Source organism: Protopterus annectens, chromosome 13.part0 (assembly GCF_019279795.1).
Source record: "Protopterus annectens isolate FY-2018-M chromosome 13.part0, PAN1.0, whole genome shotgun sequence".
Taxonomy (NCBI): domain Eukaryota; kingdom Metazoa; phylum Chordata; order Ceratodontiformes; family Protopteridae; genus Protopterus; species Protopterus annectens.
In genome coordinates this window covers 501,606,519-501,626,597 of record NC_056747.1, presented here as the reverse complement: position 1 = coordinate 501,626,597, position 20,079 = coordinate 501,606,519, and the positions used below count along the sequence as shown (strand labels likewise).

Sequence of the window (20,079 nt, the reverse complement as noted above, 5' to 3'; positions counted from 1 at the left end):
TCTCCTTCTTTTGGAGATGACTAAGGGCAATTATCATAACCTGTCTCACATATTGGACCTACTGACACAAGACAGAGGTTGTTTAATACACCCCAAATTGAAACAACTTCAACCGACTGCCTGTATTATATATTTTCTCTCAGGATGTGCAGTAGGTATTAATGGAGACAAAGAAACCAGATGCTAGAATACTATATATTAATGACTGGAAAGAATTTTTTAGTTGGTGCCAAGCTAAGAACTTTGACCCTTTCAAGGCTAGCATTTCTCTGGTTCTGCATTATTTGTGTGAGTTATTACTTTCTGGACTTTCTGACTCCTCTCTTAAGGTTCATTTGTCAGCCATTTCAGTATGTCTGCCCATGGATCCTCCCCTTTCAATGCTTTCACATTCTAAAATGTTTTTGAAAGGAGTTTTACATACCCATCCACCTAGAAAATAGGTGGCTCCTCTTTGGGATCTTAACTTTGTGTTGGAAAAATATATTTATTGTTCTATTTGAACCATCAAGCTAAATTGAAGTTCATAAAATGGGAACTAGTTTTGGTGATTGCTCTGACCTCTGCAAGTTCTTATGATAGGTCCACTTTACCTCATTTTCCACAAAGATAAAGTGATATCCATATTTATTTTGAGCCAAGCTATCCATCTCCCTGTATTCTTTCTAGTGCATAAAAACAAGGGAGAAATAATTCTTCATACTCTGGATGTCCACAGACAGCTCACATACTATCTTGATAGAACTAAAACCTTCAGAAACTCTGATTAGTTATTCATGTCTTATGACTGAATGAAAAAAGGACAATCTGTATCAAAACAGACCATCTCCAAATGGTTGTCACATGCTGCTTCCTTTTTCTTACTCTACAAAATACATTAATTCCAGGCAGGGTCAAGGCATTCTCTTGGAAAGGGGTGGGCTCTAGAAGCAATAAGGAAGCAGCAGCATGGTCCTTTATATTTATTTACTTTTACAGACCACTACAAACTAAATTCCTTTTCCAGGTATAGAGCAGGCTTTGCTAACATCCTTCTTCCTTCCATTCATCAGCTATGGTAATCTACCAATATTACTAGGACTACTGCAGTAATGATCATATGATGACCATGGTGCAGTTGTGTAAGTAAACCTACCATAACAGTAGATGTTTGAATGATCACTGCTGCAGTAGCCAATCCTTCCCTCCTTTCACCCTCCCCTTATTTTGCTACATTTTTGTTTACATAGTATTGTCATGTTTAACTTCTGTATCCTCCCTCATTTCAGTTGGCATGAAGGTTCTCAAGGGTTTGGTGTCCAAACTGTGGATTTTATACATCTTTGCTTGAACTGTCAACAGTTTGGATGTGTGGAAGGTGCCTTAAGCTCTAGAATCTGGCTGGCTGTTATATCCTGTATATGATATAACCCATTTAGCTAAGGGTGCTGCAGCAGTGATCATCTGAACATCTACTGTTGTGTTAAGTTTACTTATACAACTGTGCTTTCTCTTTCTAGTAAACATTTGTTTGGATGTGATGACTATACTTCATCCTTAAACAGTTTGTATTGCACATTCTGGCCATACTTACCTTGTCTGTTAACAACATGCTTTGCAATGAAGAATGTGTCATAAAGGTCAAGTAGTTTTTTTTTTACATCCATACAATTTTCTAATGATTCTTTCTGTGCTTGAATACTACTCTCTTGGGCTCCCATTCTGAAGTTTGCAAAATAATGTTGTGGTTCCTCATGCTTCAGAACATAAACTCTAATTCAAACAGAAAAATGCCAAATTCTGAAATTCTCTGTTTTGCCTTTAAAACACTTTACAAAGGGTCTGCACATTTAGCAACTCTTCTACTTATGTATACCAACTCCTGTGTTGATGTGCCTCAGAGTAGGATAAATATTCCAAGATTTTGCTAACTCAGACATTATGCATATTCCTCTACATTTGTGTTTTAGTTCAAAATTTCCAAGAATCTCAGATTTGGACATCAGAATTTTAACATACATACATAACATACATTTTGTGCATCTGTAAATGCTCTTGACCAATAGGCAACTTGTCTATTTTCTTGAAAGATCACAGCTCCTTTACTATGCTGATGTGCATTCACTTATAACACTGCTGACAGACTTGCATCATAATAATTCTAATGCGTGTACCTGTATTACTAGTTTCTTACACATTTTAGTAACTCCCTTCCCATTCAGAGTTTCATTGCTAGTCTACAACTTGCTTCAAATCCTAAAAGGCATGATTATGTCAGAAATATTTGGTATAAACTTTGCAAGATACTGCAGAATTCACTGAAAGATCATTGATTTATTTTTGTTTTATGGATTTTGCATTTGGAGTTCTGTTCATGCACTAAATTAGGCTTTATTCTTCTGATGTTAGAACATGATTTGAATTACTTAATAATCATGTCTCTTATTTTAAACATAATCTTAATCAACTAAGAGTATAATATCTTAGTCTTTTCAGTAGCTTCATCATCCACACCTTAAAATAGTTTTCTTGTGTCTGTCCCCACACTAGCATATCATCATTTATATTCACAATATCTTACAATATCCATCTACCTGTGGAATTGCTCTTTGAAATACTTCTGATACAGAGGGGTAACAAATAGTAGTGTCAAGAATTTACATCATCCTGAAGGCAAATTAAAACTACACATCTTGGAGCTTTCTTCATATCACTTTTTTCTGCTAGAAGCCATGGTTTGCATCTAATACGTAAATAGCATTTGGCATAGCTGAAATTATCCTTTAATTGTAAACAATCAATACGTTTCTCTTCAGTTACATACTTGTGGATCAGTATATTTGCAAATGTCTGCTTCACAACAGTAAACATATGATTTACCCATGTTACTTCTTTCTGTTGCTTAGATACACCATATTTCCATTGATTACTGCTAAATTATGCCCCTGACAGCTAATGGCACTTTAATGGATTGTGTATATATGGCACAACATTTAGAATTATGAGTATGATATCCTGGTAAGCTACTTAAGATTTTAAATAAATCAGCATAGTTGTGCAACATATATTTCCTATGGTTCTACAATATTCTTGTATACATTTCAGTGCAGAAAAAAAAAGTAAAGGTCCACATACACCTATAGGCATAGAGTTAAGATAGACAATATGGTATAAATATAATCACGATAAAGTAAATATCCAAATAAGCGCTTTTGTTTTACCCATGACAACTTCATCAGGGTGATGAAGTTTCCGTGGGTGAAACTAAAGTATTTATTTCATGTGGATATTTTGCATTAAGCTTTATACCATATTGGTTTGGCTTGGCTTTATCAGTACATAGTAAGACCTTACTAAGTATAATATCATTGGCTGCCAAAAAAGTAATTACTAGAAAATGGAAAGCAAAATATAAATCAGCTGTGATTGAAGTGCTGAATATTATAAAGTAGATACAAGAACTAGAGGTAGTGCCTTTAGAAAAGGGAAAGAGCAAATTCCATATAAATAAATGAAATTTGTAGGAATCATACATGCAGAAGTATGTTCAAGAGGAGGAGTGAGGTTTTAGGGAAGACAGGAATTGAGCAATTTTTGAAATGTTGGAGTGAATGATTGCTAAAAGGGAAGAAAACATATATGTATTGTATAATATATGACTATGACAAATGTTAATATGGTTTGTTGTCTTTTATATTATGTATGCATGTCATTTTCTTTAGTAAAAATGTAATAAATGTGTTTTTAAAAATTATTTCACATTATGCAAGACAAATCAATTCATGCATATGCTGTAGCTGTTTTGTATAGTTAATGTAAGAGTACACCCTCACAATGTTGCCTTTTATTTAATACATTTCTTGGCCTTCATTTGAGTTTTATGGAAGAGCATACCCCTGGCTTGATATCAGTGTAATGTCAGGTGTGTCTAAAAGAAAACTTATTCTAGAGAAGTGTTGCACTTAACTGCCATACTGTCTGGCTATAGCAGCAGCTAATTATTTGTTTATTAGGACTTTGCTTGGCATCTTTATCTGAATATCATCCCTTACTGGTTTGGAACATTACATCTCTGAGCTAAAGGACTAATTTTTCTGATTCCAACAACGTATATTTAATGATGCCCAGCTTAGGGGCTCAGATGCTAACTCCTTGCTGATCATTTGAATTCAGAGTTTTGGCTGAGTTCTTTTAGTTAAGCACAACTGCACTGAAAACAGTTCCAAGGGCTGAGGCATAGTGCTCTGACTTTAATTGGTATTGAGTGTATATTAAAGATCAGTACTGGTTTCAACAGTGCATTTTTATCAGTTGTGTGGTAAGTACCTATAGAGGCAGCAGGGAAAATAACATTCTCACCGTGTAGTGCATTTATTCTGTAAACCTCATCAAGGTACTCAAATACCTTTTTATAACATTGTGGTATTCTTATGCCATTGTGCTGACTTTAAGAGGGTGAATCATGATTCTCTGCATATGTCTTTAGATTAGATTTTGTGAGTAAGCATTCTCAGAGTTTTGGATTGCTCAAGGTCATTGCATATGGAAAATGATAATTGCTTAACCTGTTGCTGTGCAGTTCTTTCCTTACCTGTAGGAAACTATACTGCTGTGGAATGTGTAAACAATGAAATAATATTTGTATGAAAGCTTGTCAAATGTCACATATGGCTGCATTTTAAAAGATTGTGCTTTAATGTTACAGGCAATGATTTCTCCAGGCTCAGATATGAAATTTGATGACATGAAAAGATGCTTTGTTTTTTCTTGTGCCTGGGCTTTTGGTGGTCTGCTAAACTTTGAAGCTCGGACAGCCTTCAGTCATTGGTGGAGGGAACATTTCCAGCAAAACAACTGCAACTTTCCCAAGGATGGAGAGGTAAACTATGCGTTCAGTCAGTAGATTAAATGTGATTTAAAGGTTGCATTAACATGCTAAAATGTGGAGACTTCTTTTGATGTAAATATTTTAAGTAGATCATTTCTTTAGTGTCATGTGGGAAAAGTCTTCATAGCTGTACATCTTTGTATTTGCAATGGGAAGACTTTTTCATTCTTTTTAAGCATTTCTTTGTTTTACATTTAGATAGCATCTCAAATAATGCCACAAATCTACATTTTCAAATAACACCAAAGCCAACAACAACCATAATTGCCAAACCATCTTCTTTTTATGCTTGCTGTCCTTTCTTGCCCTTATATTAATACTGTTTCACACAATCATTACCCTTAAGGTAACATTATAGCCATTTTAACAATTGACATGGACATCCTCACTCCCCTTCTCTCTTCTGAATAAACTGTAGGTGTAGTCTATAACTGCCTCCACATTTCTTCTTTTTGTACATCCGACTCCTTCAATGCTCATCTCTTCCATATTAACTTTACCTTTATATTCTTCATAGTATGTACTGCCATTTGCATTTTCCCTGCTGTATTCTTGTTCTGTATCCTAGATTTAGTAGTGTATCTGTAGATCTACCTCGGTTTCCCATATTCTCATGATCTGCTATATCGAGATGAGAACCATAATGCCCCTTTGATACATGACTTTTTTGCACTTTGTCTTGTCTTCTAGAAATCCATATAATTTCTTTATAGGAAGAGTTGGTTCTCATGCCATCATTTGCCTTAAAAGACCTTGCTTTGAGGTGTAGAGTTACCACATGCATTAATGCCACTCTTTTTTTCTTTCACTTTTCCTTCAGCAGCTTCTCTCCATGGCTACATTTCATCCAGAGTTATATAGCTATCTAAAATATCTGTTTAGGTTCAAATCCAACATAGTTCAGTGCTGGAATGAAAATGGTGGTCATCAGTGTTTTATATATTTCTGAAAATATTTTCCCTTGGCTGTTTACTCAGTGCAGTTTCATATAATTTCCTATGCTTCTCCATTACCTCTTTACCTGTTAGGCTTCTCAGTGTCTTGTAAAATCTGCATGTTACATAACTGTCTACCTTATTTACCAACACCTTTCTCAATACTTCTCTTTTCTTTTCCTACTGTCATCTTCTCTTCGCTTACTCACTCTGTCATCTCTTATACCCACTCCATGTGCTTCTTTTCCTACAGTCTTATAATAGCATTTGATATTCTTACCTCAACTCTTCTAGAGTCTTTATCTCCCATTCATTACAAAACTGTGAGGTGTGAAACACACACTTTCCTCGTATTACTTTACAGTCCATAACCAGTGATAATGTTTCTGCCACTGACCTTTCATTAGCTCATACACCCAGTTCTGATGAGAAGAGGCTCATATTCTGTAATGGAAGGGATTTCTGCCCTCGGCACTAGGACTGCTGAGCAGATCAAATATTCCCAGGTTGCATGGAACCCCTATTTACTGGTCTTCTAATACTATCGATTTCTCTTTTGTTGGGTCAAAAAGAAACTGACACCAGGCCACTACTCTTTTCTTTTGGCTTTCAAGCGCACACACACACACACACACACACACACACACACACACACACACACACACACACACACACACACACACACACACACGCACACACACGCACACACACACACACACACACACACACACACACACACACACACACACACACACGTGTGGGAGTACAATATAGCAATAACCCATGCCTGGGTGTGACTAATGCTGTTTTTACCCACAGTTGGTGTGGTTTGGTCACGAGGGCGAAGCCCGAGTGGCCAAACAAAGCCAACCATGGGTAAATCCAGCATTACCCACACCAGAAGTGGGTTATTGCTATCTAATGACATTATTTAAGAAAAAAAAAATTACTTTTTTTAAATAATGGCATTGTATAATGCCTCCTTGCTGCCCTTCCGCAGCTGTCTGGTATTCTGCGGCAGTTTTGATGTACTGCGTGCATGCCTCGCAGTACATCAGAGCTGTGGGCAAAAGCAATGGAGAAAGCAAGATCTCCGTTGCTTTTTACAAACTGTTTCACTATGTTAAATGGGTTTAACATAGCGAGACAACTTTAAAAAAAGCAACAGGGAATCTCCGTTGCTTATTTTAAAGCTGTCTCGCTATGTTAAACCCATTTAACATAGCGAGACAGTTCTGAAAAAAGCAATGGAAAAAGCAAGATCTTCGTTGCTTTTTACAAATGGTTTTGCTATGTTAAATGGGATTAACATAGCGAGACAGCTTTAAAAAAAGCAACGGAGAATCTTCATTGTTTTTTTTAAAGCTGTCTCGCTATATTAAACTCGTTTAACATAGCGAGACAGTGTTGCTGTAAGAGTTATAGTAATGGAAAAAGTCTGGGCGACAGGACCTTTTTCCATTACTATAACTCAGATTTACAACATGCACGCTGACCAATCAGCGTGCACGTTTTTGAATATTAATGGGGGGGGTTGTTGTATAATGTTCTTTCTTTTTCCCCTCCTGCTCCTCCTTGTTTCATTCAGGAGACATTATCTGCTTTTTAAGTCATTGATCTTAGTCCCTTTGTTTTGAGATATCCAAGACTTAGTTTTGGAAGCATGCTTTTGTTCAGGCTGTTCTACTTTTGTTTTGGGGGAAACCCACAGTACTTTCCACCATTCTTTCTGTGATTAAATCAACCAGAAGACTCACAAGAGGCATTGTTTCAAGCTTAGGTACATTTATTATTGCAAGTTTATTATCCACCAGTTTTGTTACTCATTCCTGTGAGCCATCTGTTCATTTTGCTGATAGAAGGTGAGAACACTCTTTTTGGGCTCCATTTCAGTAAAGGAATATAGGTTTTATTCATTGCTTCCTAAAAATCAAGAATATTACATCTTAAAAGATGACCTTACTGTAATAACTATTAGTTTTACAATGCAAATACAGTTTACTACACCTTCTTCAGTGCCTTATGCTTCTCAAGTCATGTTGAGACTACTGTTATCTTAAAAGATTTGTCCAACCATTTTTTTTGTATAATATTCTAGTTCTAAAGTTAATTTGTTTTGTAACAGATTGAAGACTCCAGGCTAGCTATACTCAGGTTCAGACACTCTGCAACTTTATTGACTATAATACGTTGGCAGCGGCTGATGTTCTTCATGTTTCACTGTTGCAGTCATCACCTGTGGGCTATCCCTGCTGTGGTAGCCCTCAGTTGACCTGAATACCAGAGTCAATTTTTTTTCCGTCAGCTGCAGTCATCTGTAGTCTGATGTCAAGTCATCAGTGCTATAAAGCAAGGCAGCTGACATCATTACATCAGTCTTTCTTGCTGTGGAGCCCTTAGCAGAAGCAGTTCACATGAGTGCTGGTCGGTCGCTACCAGAAGTTGAATTTCAGCTGAAAATGTCTAAAACTATGTTCCCCATTGGGGATTATTTTTTCTTGCACTAGCCGATGTCTGAAAAAGTTAATAGTTGTCTTGCCTGTGGAGAGCAGATCCCACACTGAGACTTCCATTCTTACTGTCACTTGTTTAGGCCCAAACCACAACGTCTCCTGTTGTCGGTTCTGTGCCCTCTTTAACTGGAGAATGGTTCGCCATAGAGTTCTTTTTGTAGACAGTTATTTTCGTGTTCCATCTTTGCATTCCGACATGCCATCCATTAGCCAACAATCTGTGGACATTCCAAAAAAACGTAGAGATAAAGATAGAGACAGACCACACAAGGCTAAGCCTTACAACGAAGCTACCGCTAAGCAGGTCGTCAGTTTTCCAGAATTCAGTGAGGCACTTTTGCAGCCCCTGATGCCCAATTCAGTATCTACACAGGCCTCTACAGAGACCTTTTCAGAGTCTGGTATGCTGCAGAAATCTTCTTCGTCTTCCGAGCCTTTGGCTGTCTCTGCCTCGGTTGGCTCTGGAGCCGCGACGCAGGCACCGGCTTCTGAGGAGGCCTTTAGCACTACTAAATCTAGACAAAAAATGACGTTTTCGCATCTGACTACCCTTTTTCTCAGACCGACAGATTCTCTCAGGCCTAGAAGCCAGGCCACTCCTAGGAAATCTGCTTCTAGCCACCATCTTGCTACTGCTCCACCAACCCAAGCACAAATGCTTAAAATGACGTAGGATCTTATCTCCCTTATCCGGGGTAGCCAGGCCACTGCTTCTAAAAGGAAAAGGCACCCTTCTGCAGAAATTATGATAGAACAGGATTCTGAGGAATCTGACTATTCAGTTATTGAAGAGGAACAGCATCCCTTAACTGGTTATGAGGATTCAGATGCAGAGGAATCCATCCCTTCTGCCTTCCCTCCAGAGGACCTTTCCTTTGGGGAAACCCTTCACTCCTTCAGGGAACATTTCAAATGGGAATCTCAGGACTTCCCACAGTCTAAGAAAAAACTTAGAGAGTCGTTGGACCTGCCCCAGCACAGGCCCTTGGCCATCCCCCCTATTTTAGAAGTGGTGAATGATGTTTTCCATGAATCCAGCTTAGCCCCTGACACCCTTCCTCCTGCTCCCAGTAAACCTGACAGGTACTACAGAGTACCGGATTCTCACAAATGCCTGTACAGAAATCCTGTTGCAGACCTAGAGGTCATTACACAGAGACCTAAAGGAGCTAAGACTAGTTCTGCCAAGAATCCTCTTCCTTCTGACAAGGACTCCAGAGCTCTAGACAGATGGGGTAAAAATGTATACACCTCTGCAGCCTTAGCTATCAGAGCACTCAATTGTCAGTTCCATATTTTAAAATATCACAACACACTTGGGAACAAAATAGAAGATTGCTACCTTTTCTGACTATGCCAATTCAAAAGAGTTAGCAGATTTATTGCATTCTGCTTGTCAAGTGCCAAACCCTCATTAAAATGTGGATAAGACACCCTAAAAGCATCTAGCAGGGCAGCAGTGACAGGATCTGTTATTAGGAGACATGCATGGCTGAAGGAACAACCTCTCCCTGATTATGTCAAGTCTAAACTTATTGATGCACCCCTAGATAAGGAGCGCTTGTTTGGGGAAAAAAACAGAAGAGGTGCTTAAAAAGATGGAAGACAAAGCAAAAGCTAGGCAAACAGTAAAAAATTTATTTCAAGTTCAACCTCCCAGATTCAGCAGGAACTTTCCCTCTAAGCACTGGACCTTCCCTGTACCTAGCAGACAGGGCCAAGGTAAACCCCACAGGGACAGACCATCCAGGCCCCTATCCCAGGGCCAGCAGAGAAGGAAACAATGGACCACTTCCATCTCCAAGGCAGGGAGTTCTAAGCCAACCTTCTGTGGCAAACAATGATTCCCCCTCCCCCCTCTACCCTCCCATCTCTCATCAAAAACTAGGAGGATGGCCCTCCCTCTTCAAAGACAGTTGGCTTTCTGTAACAAAGGACCAATGGGTCTTAAAGATCATTTCTCAGCGATACAAATTCTCTTTTGGCGAACTCCCAATTCCAAGAGAGTACCCAGACTTACCTCCAAATCAGTGGGCAGAGGCATTGAAACAGGTCCAAACTCTTGTATCCCAGGGGGTAGTAGAACCTGTCCCTTCAGATCAAACAGGCAAAGGCTTTTATTCCAGACAATTCCTAGTTCCCAGAAAAGAAGGCACTTGGTGCCCCATCCTGGATCTATCCATTCTGACCACCTCCCTGGTAGTCCCCAGATTCAAAATGCTAACTTTGCAGCAGCTGCTTCTTATGCTAACAAAAAATGCCTGGCTAGTGACCCTAGACCTACAAGATGCATACCTTCACATCCCCATCAGGGAATCGTGCAGAAAATTCCTGCTTCAGAGCAGCCTCACAACACTTTCAGTTTTTTGCGATGCCCTTTCGCTTATCTACTGCTCCCAGAGTATTCACCAAATGCTTGGCCCTGGCCATAGCATTCTGCAGACAGAGAAGTTTACAGATTTACCCTTACCTGGATGACTGCCTCATTCTGGCAGTGAGCAAATAAAAGCTGCCCCAGGACCTTCTCTTTGTCAAATCACATCCCTAGGGATCACCATCAACAAGAAGAAATCAAAACAAAATCCCACCAGGAAGATCATTTTCTTGGGAGCTGTGCTAGATACAGCATCCCAAATGGCCTTCCTATCCCCAGAAAAGCAGAGATTCCTGCCTCTCTGCTTTACCCAGCTGGCTTCCAGAAGTCACCTCACTGTGAGGAAATTCCTGCAAGCCCTGGGATACATGGCATCTTGCATCCTTCACATTCCCCTAGCCAGGCTTCACATGAGAAAACTTCAGTGGTATTTAAATAACCTTTGGTGCCAGCACTCTGTCTCTAGAGACCTCTCTCTCTCTCTGATCCCTTGAATAAGGGATGAGTTTCTCTGGTGGGCAGAGGCCTGTGTCAGGAACAAGGGTCTCCCCTTCATCCTCTGCCCTTCCAGCCAGACCATCACCACCGATGCCTCAGACATTGCTTGGGGTGCTCACCTAGCAGTCAGGTGCACCCAAGGTCTTTGGGATGCCCAACAACTTCACTTGCACATCAAGCAGAAAGAAATGATGGTGGTACAGAAGGCTCTGACATCCTTCAAACCCTATCTGAGGCCAGGGGTTCTCCTTATAAAAACAGACAACAACACAGTAATGTGGTACATCAACAAACAGGGGGGGGACCCAATCTTACCCCCTGTGCAGGTTAGCCATGAGCCTCTGGCTTACAGCCACCTCCATGGTCTATACCTAATTGCCCAATACCTACCAGGGGTCAACAACACTCTGGCAGACCACCTAAGCAGAAACTTACTAGACCCCCATGAATAGCAGCTCCACAGGGAAATCTTTCTGCAAATCACTCAGGAGTGGAGGACTCTGGAAGTGGATCTCTTTGCCTCGCACCTCAACCACCAGCTGCAAAAGTTTTGTACCAGGGAGTATCACCTCCTAGTGTGGAAAGTGGATGCCTTGACCTTCCCCTGGAACTCCCTGTTTGTGTACACCATCCCTCCTCTGCCCCTTATTCCCAAGGTACTGATCAAAATAAGGGAGGAGAGACCAAAGGCCATCCTCATTGCTCCAGATTGGCCCAGACAGCATTGGTACTCCTTACTGCTCAGCCTCACCTTACAGCCCCCCAAGCAGCTTCCCCTGATCTCAGACCTCTTGACCCAGGTGAGGGGGAAGATACTGCGCCCAGACTTACAGACTGTCAGTCTTTCAGCATGGCTTATACCTTAAAAGCCAGCAAGAAGTCCCTGTTAAGCAAACAAGTCCTAAACATCATCACAGAGGCCAGAAGAACCAGCACCAGAAAATCATACGCAGAGAAATGGAAAAGATTCTGCTCATGGAACCAGTCCAAAGGGGCCAGTACCTCCCATCCCTCTTATTTTGGATTACCTAGCTGAGTTGCTCAATAGTGGCCTCTCCTTCTCCTCTATTAAAATCCATGCCTTGGCCATTTCTGCCCATTACGATTCAGACCCACCCCTCTTCTCTCACCCTTTGATTAAGCAATTCTTCAGAGGGGCTTCTAATATCAGACCTCCCAGAAGGCCTCCCAAGCCACCCTGAGACCTGAAGTATGTTCTAGGAAAAACTAACCTTACCTCCTTTCTAACCTGCTACTTCTGCAGAATTAAAATACCTCTCCTGGAAGACTGCCTTCCTACTAGCTATCACTTCAGCCAGAAGGGTTTCAGAACTTCAGGCACTCATTACTGTTAAGTCCGTCATCATTTTCCATGCAGACAGGGTCTCCCTGAGGACTAATCCCTCTTTTATGCCCAAAGTAGTTTCTGATGTGACCCCCAACCAGGTCATATAACTTTCCACCTTCTTTCCCAACCCTCAAAACAAGGGGGAAAGCATTCTACACTCACTAGACGTGCACTGACAACTCAGATACTATCTGGACCATACTAAACTATTCAGAAAAACAGACCAACTACTTGTCAGCAAACCATTTCCAAATGGATATCACACTGTATCCATTTCTGCTACAGACTACATGGAACCCCCCCCAAGTCTATCCGTACCCATTTCACTAGGGCAGCCATCACTTTCACAGCCTTCCTCAGAGGAGTCCCCATCAGGGACATCTTAGAAGCTGCCACATGGACCTCTGTCCATACCTTTACAAAGCATAATCACCTACCTTTTTTTTCTAAGTCTAGGGCAGGGTTTGCATCTGCAGTTCTGCAGGGCCTGCTGACCCATGCCTAGGACTCTAACCTATCCTCCACCCCTCTCCTCAGCTTTGGGAATCCTCCCACAGGTGATGACTGCAACAGTGAAACATGAAGAACATAGTACAGTTGTGTACAATTACCATAAATGTAGATGTTCGAGTGTATTCACTGTTGCAGTCCTGGTTTCCTCCCCTCCATCCCCCATATAGCATCTTCCCCTAGGGGGACATAAGGTTCCCATGGTGGCTTTTTGCCACCAAGAATACTTTTCCTTATCTCCTTATGCTTCTGATGGGTTAGGGCAAGAAAAACTGATATAATGATGTTGGCTGCCTTGCTTTATAGCACTGACGACCTGATGTCAGACTACAGGTGACTGCAGCTGACGCAAAAAAAATTGACTCTGGTATTCGGGTTGACCAAGGGCTACCACAACAGGGATAGCCCACAGGTGATGACTGCAACACGGAATACACTCGAACATCTACATTTATGGTAAGTGTACACAACTGTACTTTCTGGAGGTCCAGTGTAAAAGATTCATAATCACTTTCACTTTACCTCTGTTTTGTATTGCTGGAAGACATATTCTTTCCTGCCTAGAGCTTTAGTTTGATTGGTATCATTCTATCATTTACCCATCACTGGCACCTGTTCTGCCAGAACTAATGTAAATCAGACCTTTTCTTGTATCCCCACCACTGGCCATATTTTTTCTAGCTGTGGTACATCTAGTATTAGTTACATCTAATAATGCTTTCTAGGCATCGGCCTATAGGATGCCAGCAATATTGTAACATATTCTGTTTTATTCTCTGCTGGCTCTTTCAAGTGTTAACCCACTGGTGTCAGTTCTGTCATTGGTGGAGCCAATGCAGAGTTTCCCATTTACCAGGTCCTTGGTGTCTTTCAAGATCCTTAGTTTCAAGATGCTGCCCCAAATCTGGTGTCTTCGGCATCATTCCTACTGATGTCTGCAACTATCAGTATACTATTTAAACCTGCTTACAGGTCTGCAGACAGACTTGCTTCCCCTTACTGACTCTCTTTCTACTAAGCAAGTCCTTCTGAGACTTTTCAATACACTGCTGTCTTCCAACTCAGGCAAATTTTCACTAGCACAACAAAAGCATACCCAAACAAAAGAGACCTCCGAGGCATAAACACACGCAAACTCAACGACCCACCACACCACGCATAGTCTACACACTTGTGTCTTACAGCCACTAAGGCCTAAACATAAACCCAACATATTAGTCATAGGAGACTCCATTGTGGGACACACAGATGTGCCCCTCATCAGGCTGGATAAGGAGAAAGTCACGGTTAGTTGTTTGTCAGGTGCCAGAATCTGCCATATCACCAGTGTACTGAAGTCTCTCATCAGGTACTGCTATGACTCTGTCTTAGTCAATGTTAGAGTGAATGACTTGAGACATACCTCCCTGGACTATATGAAGAGAGATATGATTGAGATCACTGGGTATGTGTTCCAGGCAGGTATGTTCCTAGCCTTAAGCAGCATTCTACCATCACCCAGAATGATGCCTCAATACAAACAGAAAGTGATTGACTTTAACAATTGTCTTAGTTTCTGGTGTCATTCCAAGGAGATCCAGTACCTGACAGCCTGGGATGACATGACTGACGAACCATGATGCTTTGCCAGAGATGGCCTGCATCTGTCTCCCTTGGGCTTCAGGCTCCTGGCAGAGGCTCTTGCCTCCCCCATAATGCTTTTTTTAGGCAATGCCATGAGGTCAAAACTACTAACATGAAAATTTCATCAAAACGTAAATTAAAGGTCATGCTGATAAATACTAGGAGTCTAAATATGAAACTGCACTCATTGCAAACATTCTTAACCCTGGAAGAAGCTGACATTTATGCAGTCACAGAAACCTGGTTCAAAGGTGAGGAGAGCACCCCAGCCATACTGGGTTACTCACCCTGTCATTCATTTAGACTTCAAGCCTTGGGCAGCAAAACAAAAGGAGGTGGAGTTGCAATATATATATAAAAGACATACACACCTCGAGGCTGGTCAAACAGTATGATTCACAGGAAACACTCTAGGTGCAGTTAACAATTGACATGTCCCCCTTTTCAAATCATAGCTAGCTATAGGCCTCCAACTGTGGTTCAAGATGCCCACTCCACCTATCTGAACCTCTTCAAATCTATCAAGATTCAACCCTTTACCCTGATCCTAGGCAACTTTAACCATCCAACCATAGACTGGAAGAAATACACATGCCAAAACACAAATTCCCAGAGATTCATTGATTTCGTCAATGCAAATGCCTTGGACCAGTTGGCTGACACCCTCACAAGAGATGAAAATATCTTGGACTTGGTATTAACTAACATGAGTAACCACTGCAACATCCCTACAGTGCCATCATCCCTGATAAGATCCGATCACAAAGCAGTGACTTTCGAAGTCACCATCTCCCCTGACCCCCCCCCCCCCCAGCTAGGGTCAAACAAAAAAACTTCTCCAAAGCTAATTACAACCTCCTGAGGGAAGGTATAAACAGCTTCACAGCCCCCTCCCCCTCTATAGAAACTGGCACATATGTCCAAACCTACACAAAGTACTATATGAGCATTTATACAGCTGCATGGAATCAGGAAGACCAGACAGGATAAAATCCTCTTCCTCAAGGAAGAGTAAACATGTCTGGTGGACATCTACAATAAATAAACTCTGTAATAAAAGGAAAAACTTGCTGTCCAGGACCAAGAAGGAGCAGGTGCCTAACTGGAAGCAATCTCTCCTTAGCCTGAACAAGCAAATAAGAGCACTAGTGAAATCCACCAAAGCAAACTTTGAGTCCAAACTGGCCACATCTACTAAAGACAATCATAATGCCTTCTTCACATATGTCCTCCATCTCAAGGGAAGCACCCAGATCTGCTCAGAACTGGTGGTCAAGGGCACCACATACACAAATGCTCTAGATATAGCCAACCTGCTGGCAGACAGGTTCAGTGAAAACTTCACTCCTCTGTCCCCCCCATCAGTAAAACAGGGCATCCCCAGTACCTGACCCCCCTCCCATTATCTCTAGGGAGCAAGTCATAACTGCCATCTCCAAGGTAAAAAATACAGCCTCCATGGGACCCGATAACATCCCAGGCTGCATCCTACATGAACTCAGGCAGGAACTTACACCACCATTAGGTACCCTATTCAACCAAAGTCAGAGTACTGACTTCATCCCAGCTGAGTGGAGGACAGCTACTGTCATCCCTTTGCAAAAAAAGTGGAGCATCCACCAATCCAGGAAATTATAGATCCATCAGCCTAACTAGCCTGATCTGCAAGGCCATGGAGCAGATTATCATAGATGTCATTAACAAGGGCATTGGCAACCTCCAGACACTTGATCCCACACAGTTTGGTTTTGTTAAGGGGAGGTCATGCCTGTTAAATTTGGTCAACTTCTTTGAGACAGTCACCAAGGCAATAGATGAGGAGAATATGGTGCACACTGCTTACCTTGACCTGGCCAAAGCCTTTGATACTATTCCCCAATCAGGTATAATAGATAAAATCGCTCAACTAGACATCAATCTATATGTTACCATATGGGTAGCAAACTGGCTTACTGATAGAACCCACCTAGTCAAAACAGGGGAAGCCATCTCAAGTAGTAGACCAATAACAAGTGGTGTCCCCCAGGGATCGGTCTTGGGGCCTCTGCTGTTTGGGATATACTTCTCGGAGGTGCAGGCCAAATTTAGAGGGCTATGGGTGACCAAGTTTGCAGATGACTGCAAGCTGGCTGCTGTCATCAATTCCTCTAGTGATATGGACATCCTACAAGAGGATGTCACCCAAACAAATGACTTGTGTCAGAAACATGGCCTCAAACTAAATGCCAAAAAATGCATCATCCTTTTTGGGTAGAATGACATCCCCACAAATGATCACATTGATAATAAGGTACTAAGCATGCAATCCGTCGTTAGGGACTTGGGCACCCAGGATGATAGCAAACTGACTTTTGACCACTATATTGCCTCCATTGTATGGAAAGCTTTCTACATGGACCACCTCATTAGTAAGGGTATCTCATCCAGGGACAAGGTGGTTGTAACATCCCTGTATTCTTCCTTTATAAGAGTACAGTGTCCCTTTTGGCATGTACCTCACAAAGCACATGCAGCAGCTGGAGAGACCACAGAGGTTCCTCACCCAGAGAATCCAGGGCCTCAAACATCTACCCTACACACAAAGGCTAAAAGCCCTGTCCCTCTACTCAGACTCCTATAGACTCCTCAGAGGTGACCTCTGTCTGGCATACAAAGCAATCTCAGACCCCGCCCTGATGGGACTGCTGCATATCCGCAAGTCAAACTCCACTCAAGTAACCTGCATGTGTGCAACCTCAACCTGGCCTGTGACATCAATAGGACTCATTGGCAGGACAGATTTGTGTCCCAGAGACTCCCCTTTTTGTGGAATAGACTCCCTCTCTATGTAAAGTAGAGTACCTCATTAAACCTTTGTAAGCACAACCTGGATAACTGGCTGGGGAACAGAAAATACACCCCTGGGATTCTACCTGTCTGCCTGCTGGGCAGTGGCATAGGGTGCTGACTTGTTGGAACATGGGCTAAATTCTTGGCTTGGCTTGTAAGGGTCTCAGGGACAATAGCCTATTAACTTCCCATGATCTTATGAGCTCCATTCCAAGATGACAGAATGACTTCTCCAATTCCACTAACAGACATTAATCCCACTATTTCTGATGGGATACTTGCTGTTATTTCTTTCTCCCAGAATCTTTTATCTTGAAAGACTTATCAAGACAAGTGGACCCAATCCTCTAGCTTGGCTTCCAACAGATTGAAAGATCCTTTCTCTCTTCCTGTTCCTTTGGTTTTTGTCCTGTTTGCCCAAGATACTTAACTAGCCTCAGTAAAACTTCCGCTAAAAGTTTGTTAGTCCAATATTTCCATGTTTCTGTCATAGTTAATGTGTACATTTCTTGCCTCACTTAAGTTTTGTAAAGAATTCTTACATGGTATTGTTTGTCTTAGGCCTGCATCTGGCATCTTATTTCCTACCCTCTTGGATATTTGCTTCATACTGGAAAAGCTTATTCTTTCACCATTGGAGTTAGACACTTCTGAAGTTTCTGCTCTGGAAGATCCTTTCTCAAGTTCATTAATTCTGCTAAGAAAATAATGGGCTCTTTTGGCAAGCCTCCATATCTAATTTACCTCTAGGAAATTATGGTAGTCACAATAAGCCTGACTTTCTTTGAAGAAAGTTGTTATTGAATCCTACTTAAATCAGACTAGTAATGTACCATTGTTTTTTTTTCTTTAGTACTCTTAAGAGGGGAGAATATTTTTTCCTTTGCATGGATATTTTCAGACAGCTCAGATTTTTTGTAGAGAGAGAACTAAATCTTAACGCAAGCATGACAAATGGAACACAGAACTGATGTGATGCATTTAAGTGGACCAATGTAGGTTTACAGCTAGTTACCTGAGCTTTCAGACACCTGCTGTTAAAAGGTAGATACAGTAGTTAAGTACACACCAATCTGCATCTACAAAGAGAGGAAAAAGGTGTATGGTTTATTTCCTAAAAGAAACACTTAAATCAGCCAGTGTGTGTAGAGATCGGTGTATAACTCAAGATACTTAGAACAATAGCTATACCTCAGACACTGCGTGTGTGTGTGTGTGTGTGTGTGTGTGTGTGTGTGTGTGTGTGTGTGTGTGTGTGTGTGTGTGTGTCTGTGTGTGCCTGTGTGCCTATTTATCTGTTTGTCTGTTAATTGGTTCATAGGTAAGTACTAGGCTAGCTGCCTTTGGGACCCATTTTAAGCCTAGCCAGTTTCCCTTTTTCTGTGCTCAAAATAACCTATCCCATTTGGTTATAGAGTGCCTTAACCATCCCATGGTAAATAATTATATATTAACCCTAATGAGAATAACTGGGATCATAACATAGATAATTTGAGGGGACCTATGCATGGGATAAAGCATTCAGGAGCTGCCTCTGTCCATTAGTAGTACAGGGGGCATTCCTTGGATAAATTTTTTGATTCCCATTCATGCATCTAAGTTATGCTTGCATATGGACAGAGATGCACTTTGCTTTATGTGGATAGGGAGTCTGTTTCACAACAGCAGTGGCATCCTCTGTGAAATATACCTGTCTCTCCAAACTATTCTGTTGATGATACAGAGGAGGTTTATATCCCTGTACTGAATGTTATTTCTAATGCTGTATGACTTACTGAGGTGCTGTAAATTTATCGGTAATGGGTCGGAGGATGCCTTGTGCATTAGACACAGTTCACCTCTTAGCAGTCTGTAGGACACCAAGTATAATGACAGGGCTTTGAGTCTGTCAATGTAGAACAGACTCTTTGGGCCTTATATCCTTTTAATATGGTATCTCTGTGGACTTTCCAGTTGTTGCAAGTGTCTAGACAGATGCAAGCCAAAGGAGACAATTATATTCAATGTCTGGTCTAAATATGGCTGATTAAATGGGGACAATGACCTTCCTAGATCTAGACACAATCCCTTTGTTTATAAGCTGCGCAATACAGAAGGAGTTTCTTACAACAGTAGACAAATGCTGGTCAAAAGATAGCTCACTGAACACACAAGTTCCCAAATTCTGAATAACTGGGTCACTTCTTAGGAACGTATTGTCAAGGTGATAGTTTCCTGGGGTAAATGACTCCTGAAAGGATACAATAATGCATTTTTAGCATGTGGTGCAGTGGTTAGCATTGTTGCCTCACAGCAAGAGGTTCTCCGGTTCGATCCTCAGCTGGGGTGCCTTCTGTGTGGAGTCTGCATGTCCTCCCTGTGGTCACATGGGTTTCCTCCAGGTGCTCCGGTTTCCTCCCACATCCCAAAGACATGGAACCACAGCAAGCAACAGGTGGATTGGACACTCTAAATTGGCCCTAGGTGTGAGTGTGTGTGTGTGTGTGTGTGTGTGTGCCTTCTGTGGAAGGTTGGACGCCGGGCTGGCAACTTGACACTGTAAAACACCACTGCCAATCATGAGAGGACAGGTGATCCACTGT

General features: G+C 41.5%; 1 protein-coding gene across 1 annotated transcript in view; it reads left to right on the top strand.

Moving 5' to 3' along the window:
• Window positions 1-20,079, top strand: part of LOC122787923 (dynein beta chain, flagellar outer arm-like) — a 5,188,001-nt gene that overhangs the window by 2,628,855 nt on the left and 2,539,067 nt on the right. The window contains exon 55 of the mRNA XM_044054850.1: window positions 4,685-4,858. Within this exon, the coding sequence (XP_043910785.1) occupies window positions 4,685-4,858 (174 nt within the window). The remainder of the gene's footprint in view (window positions 1-4,684; window positions 4,859-20,079) is intronic.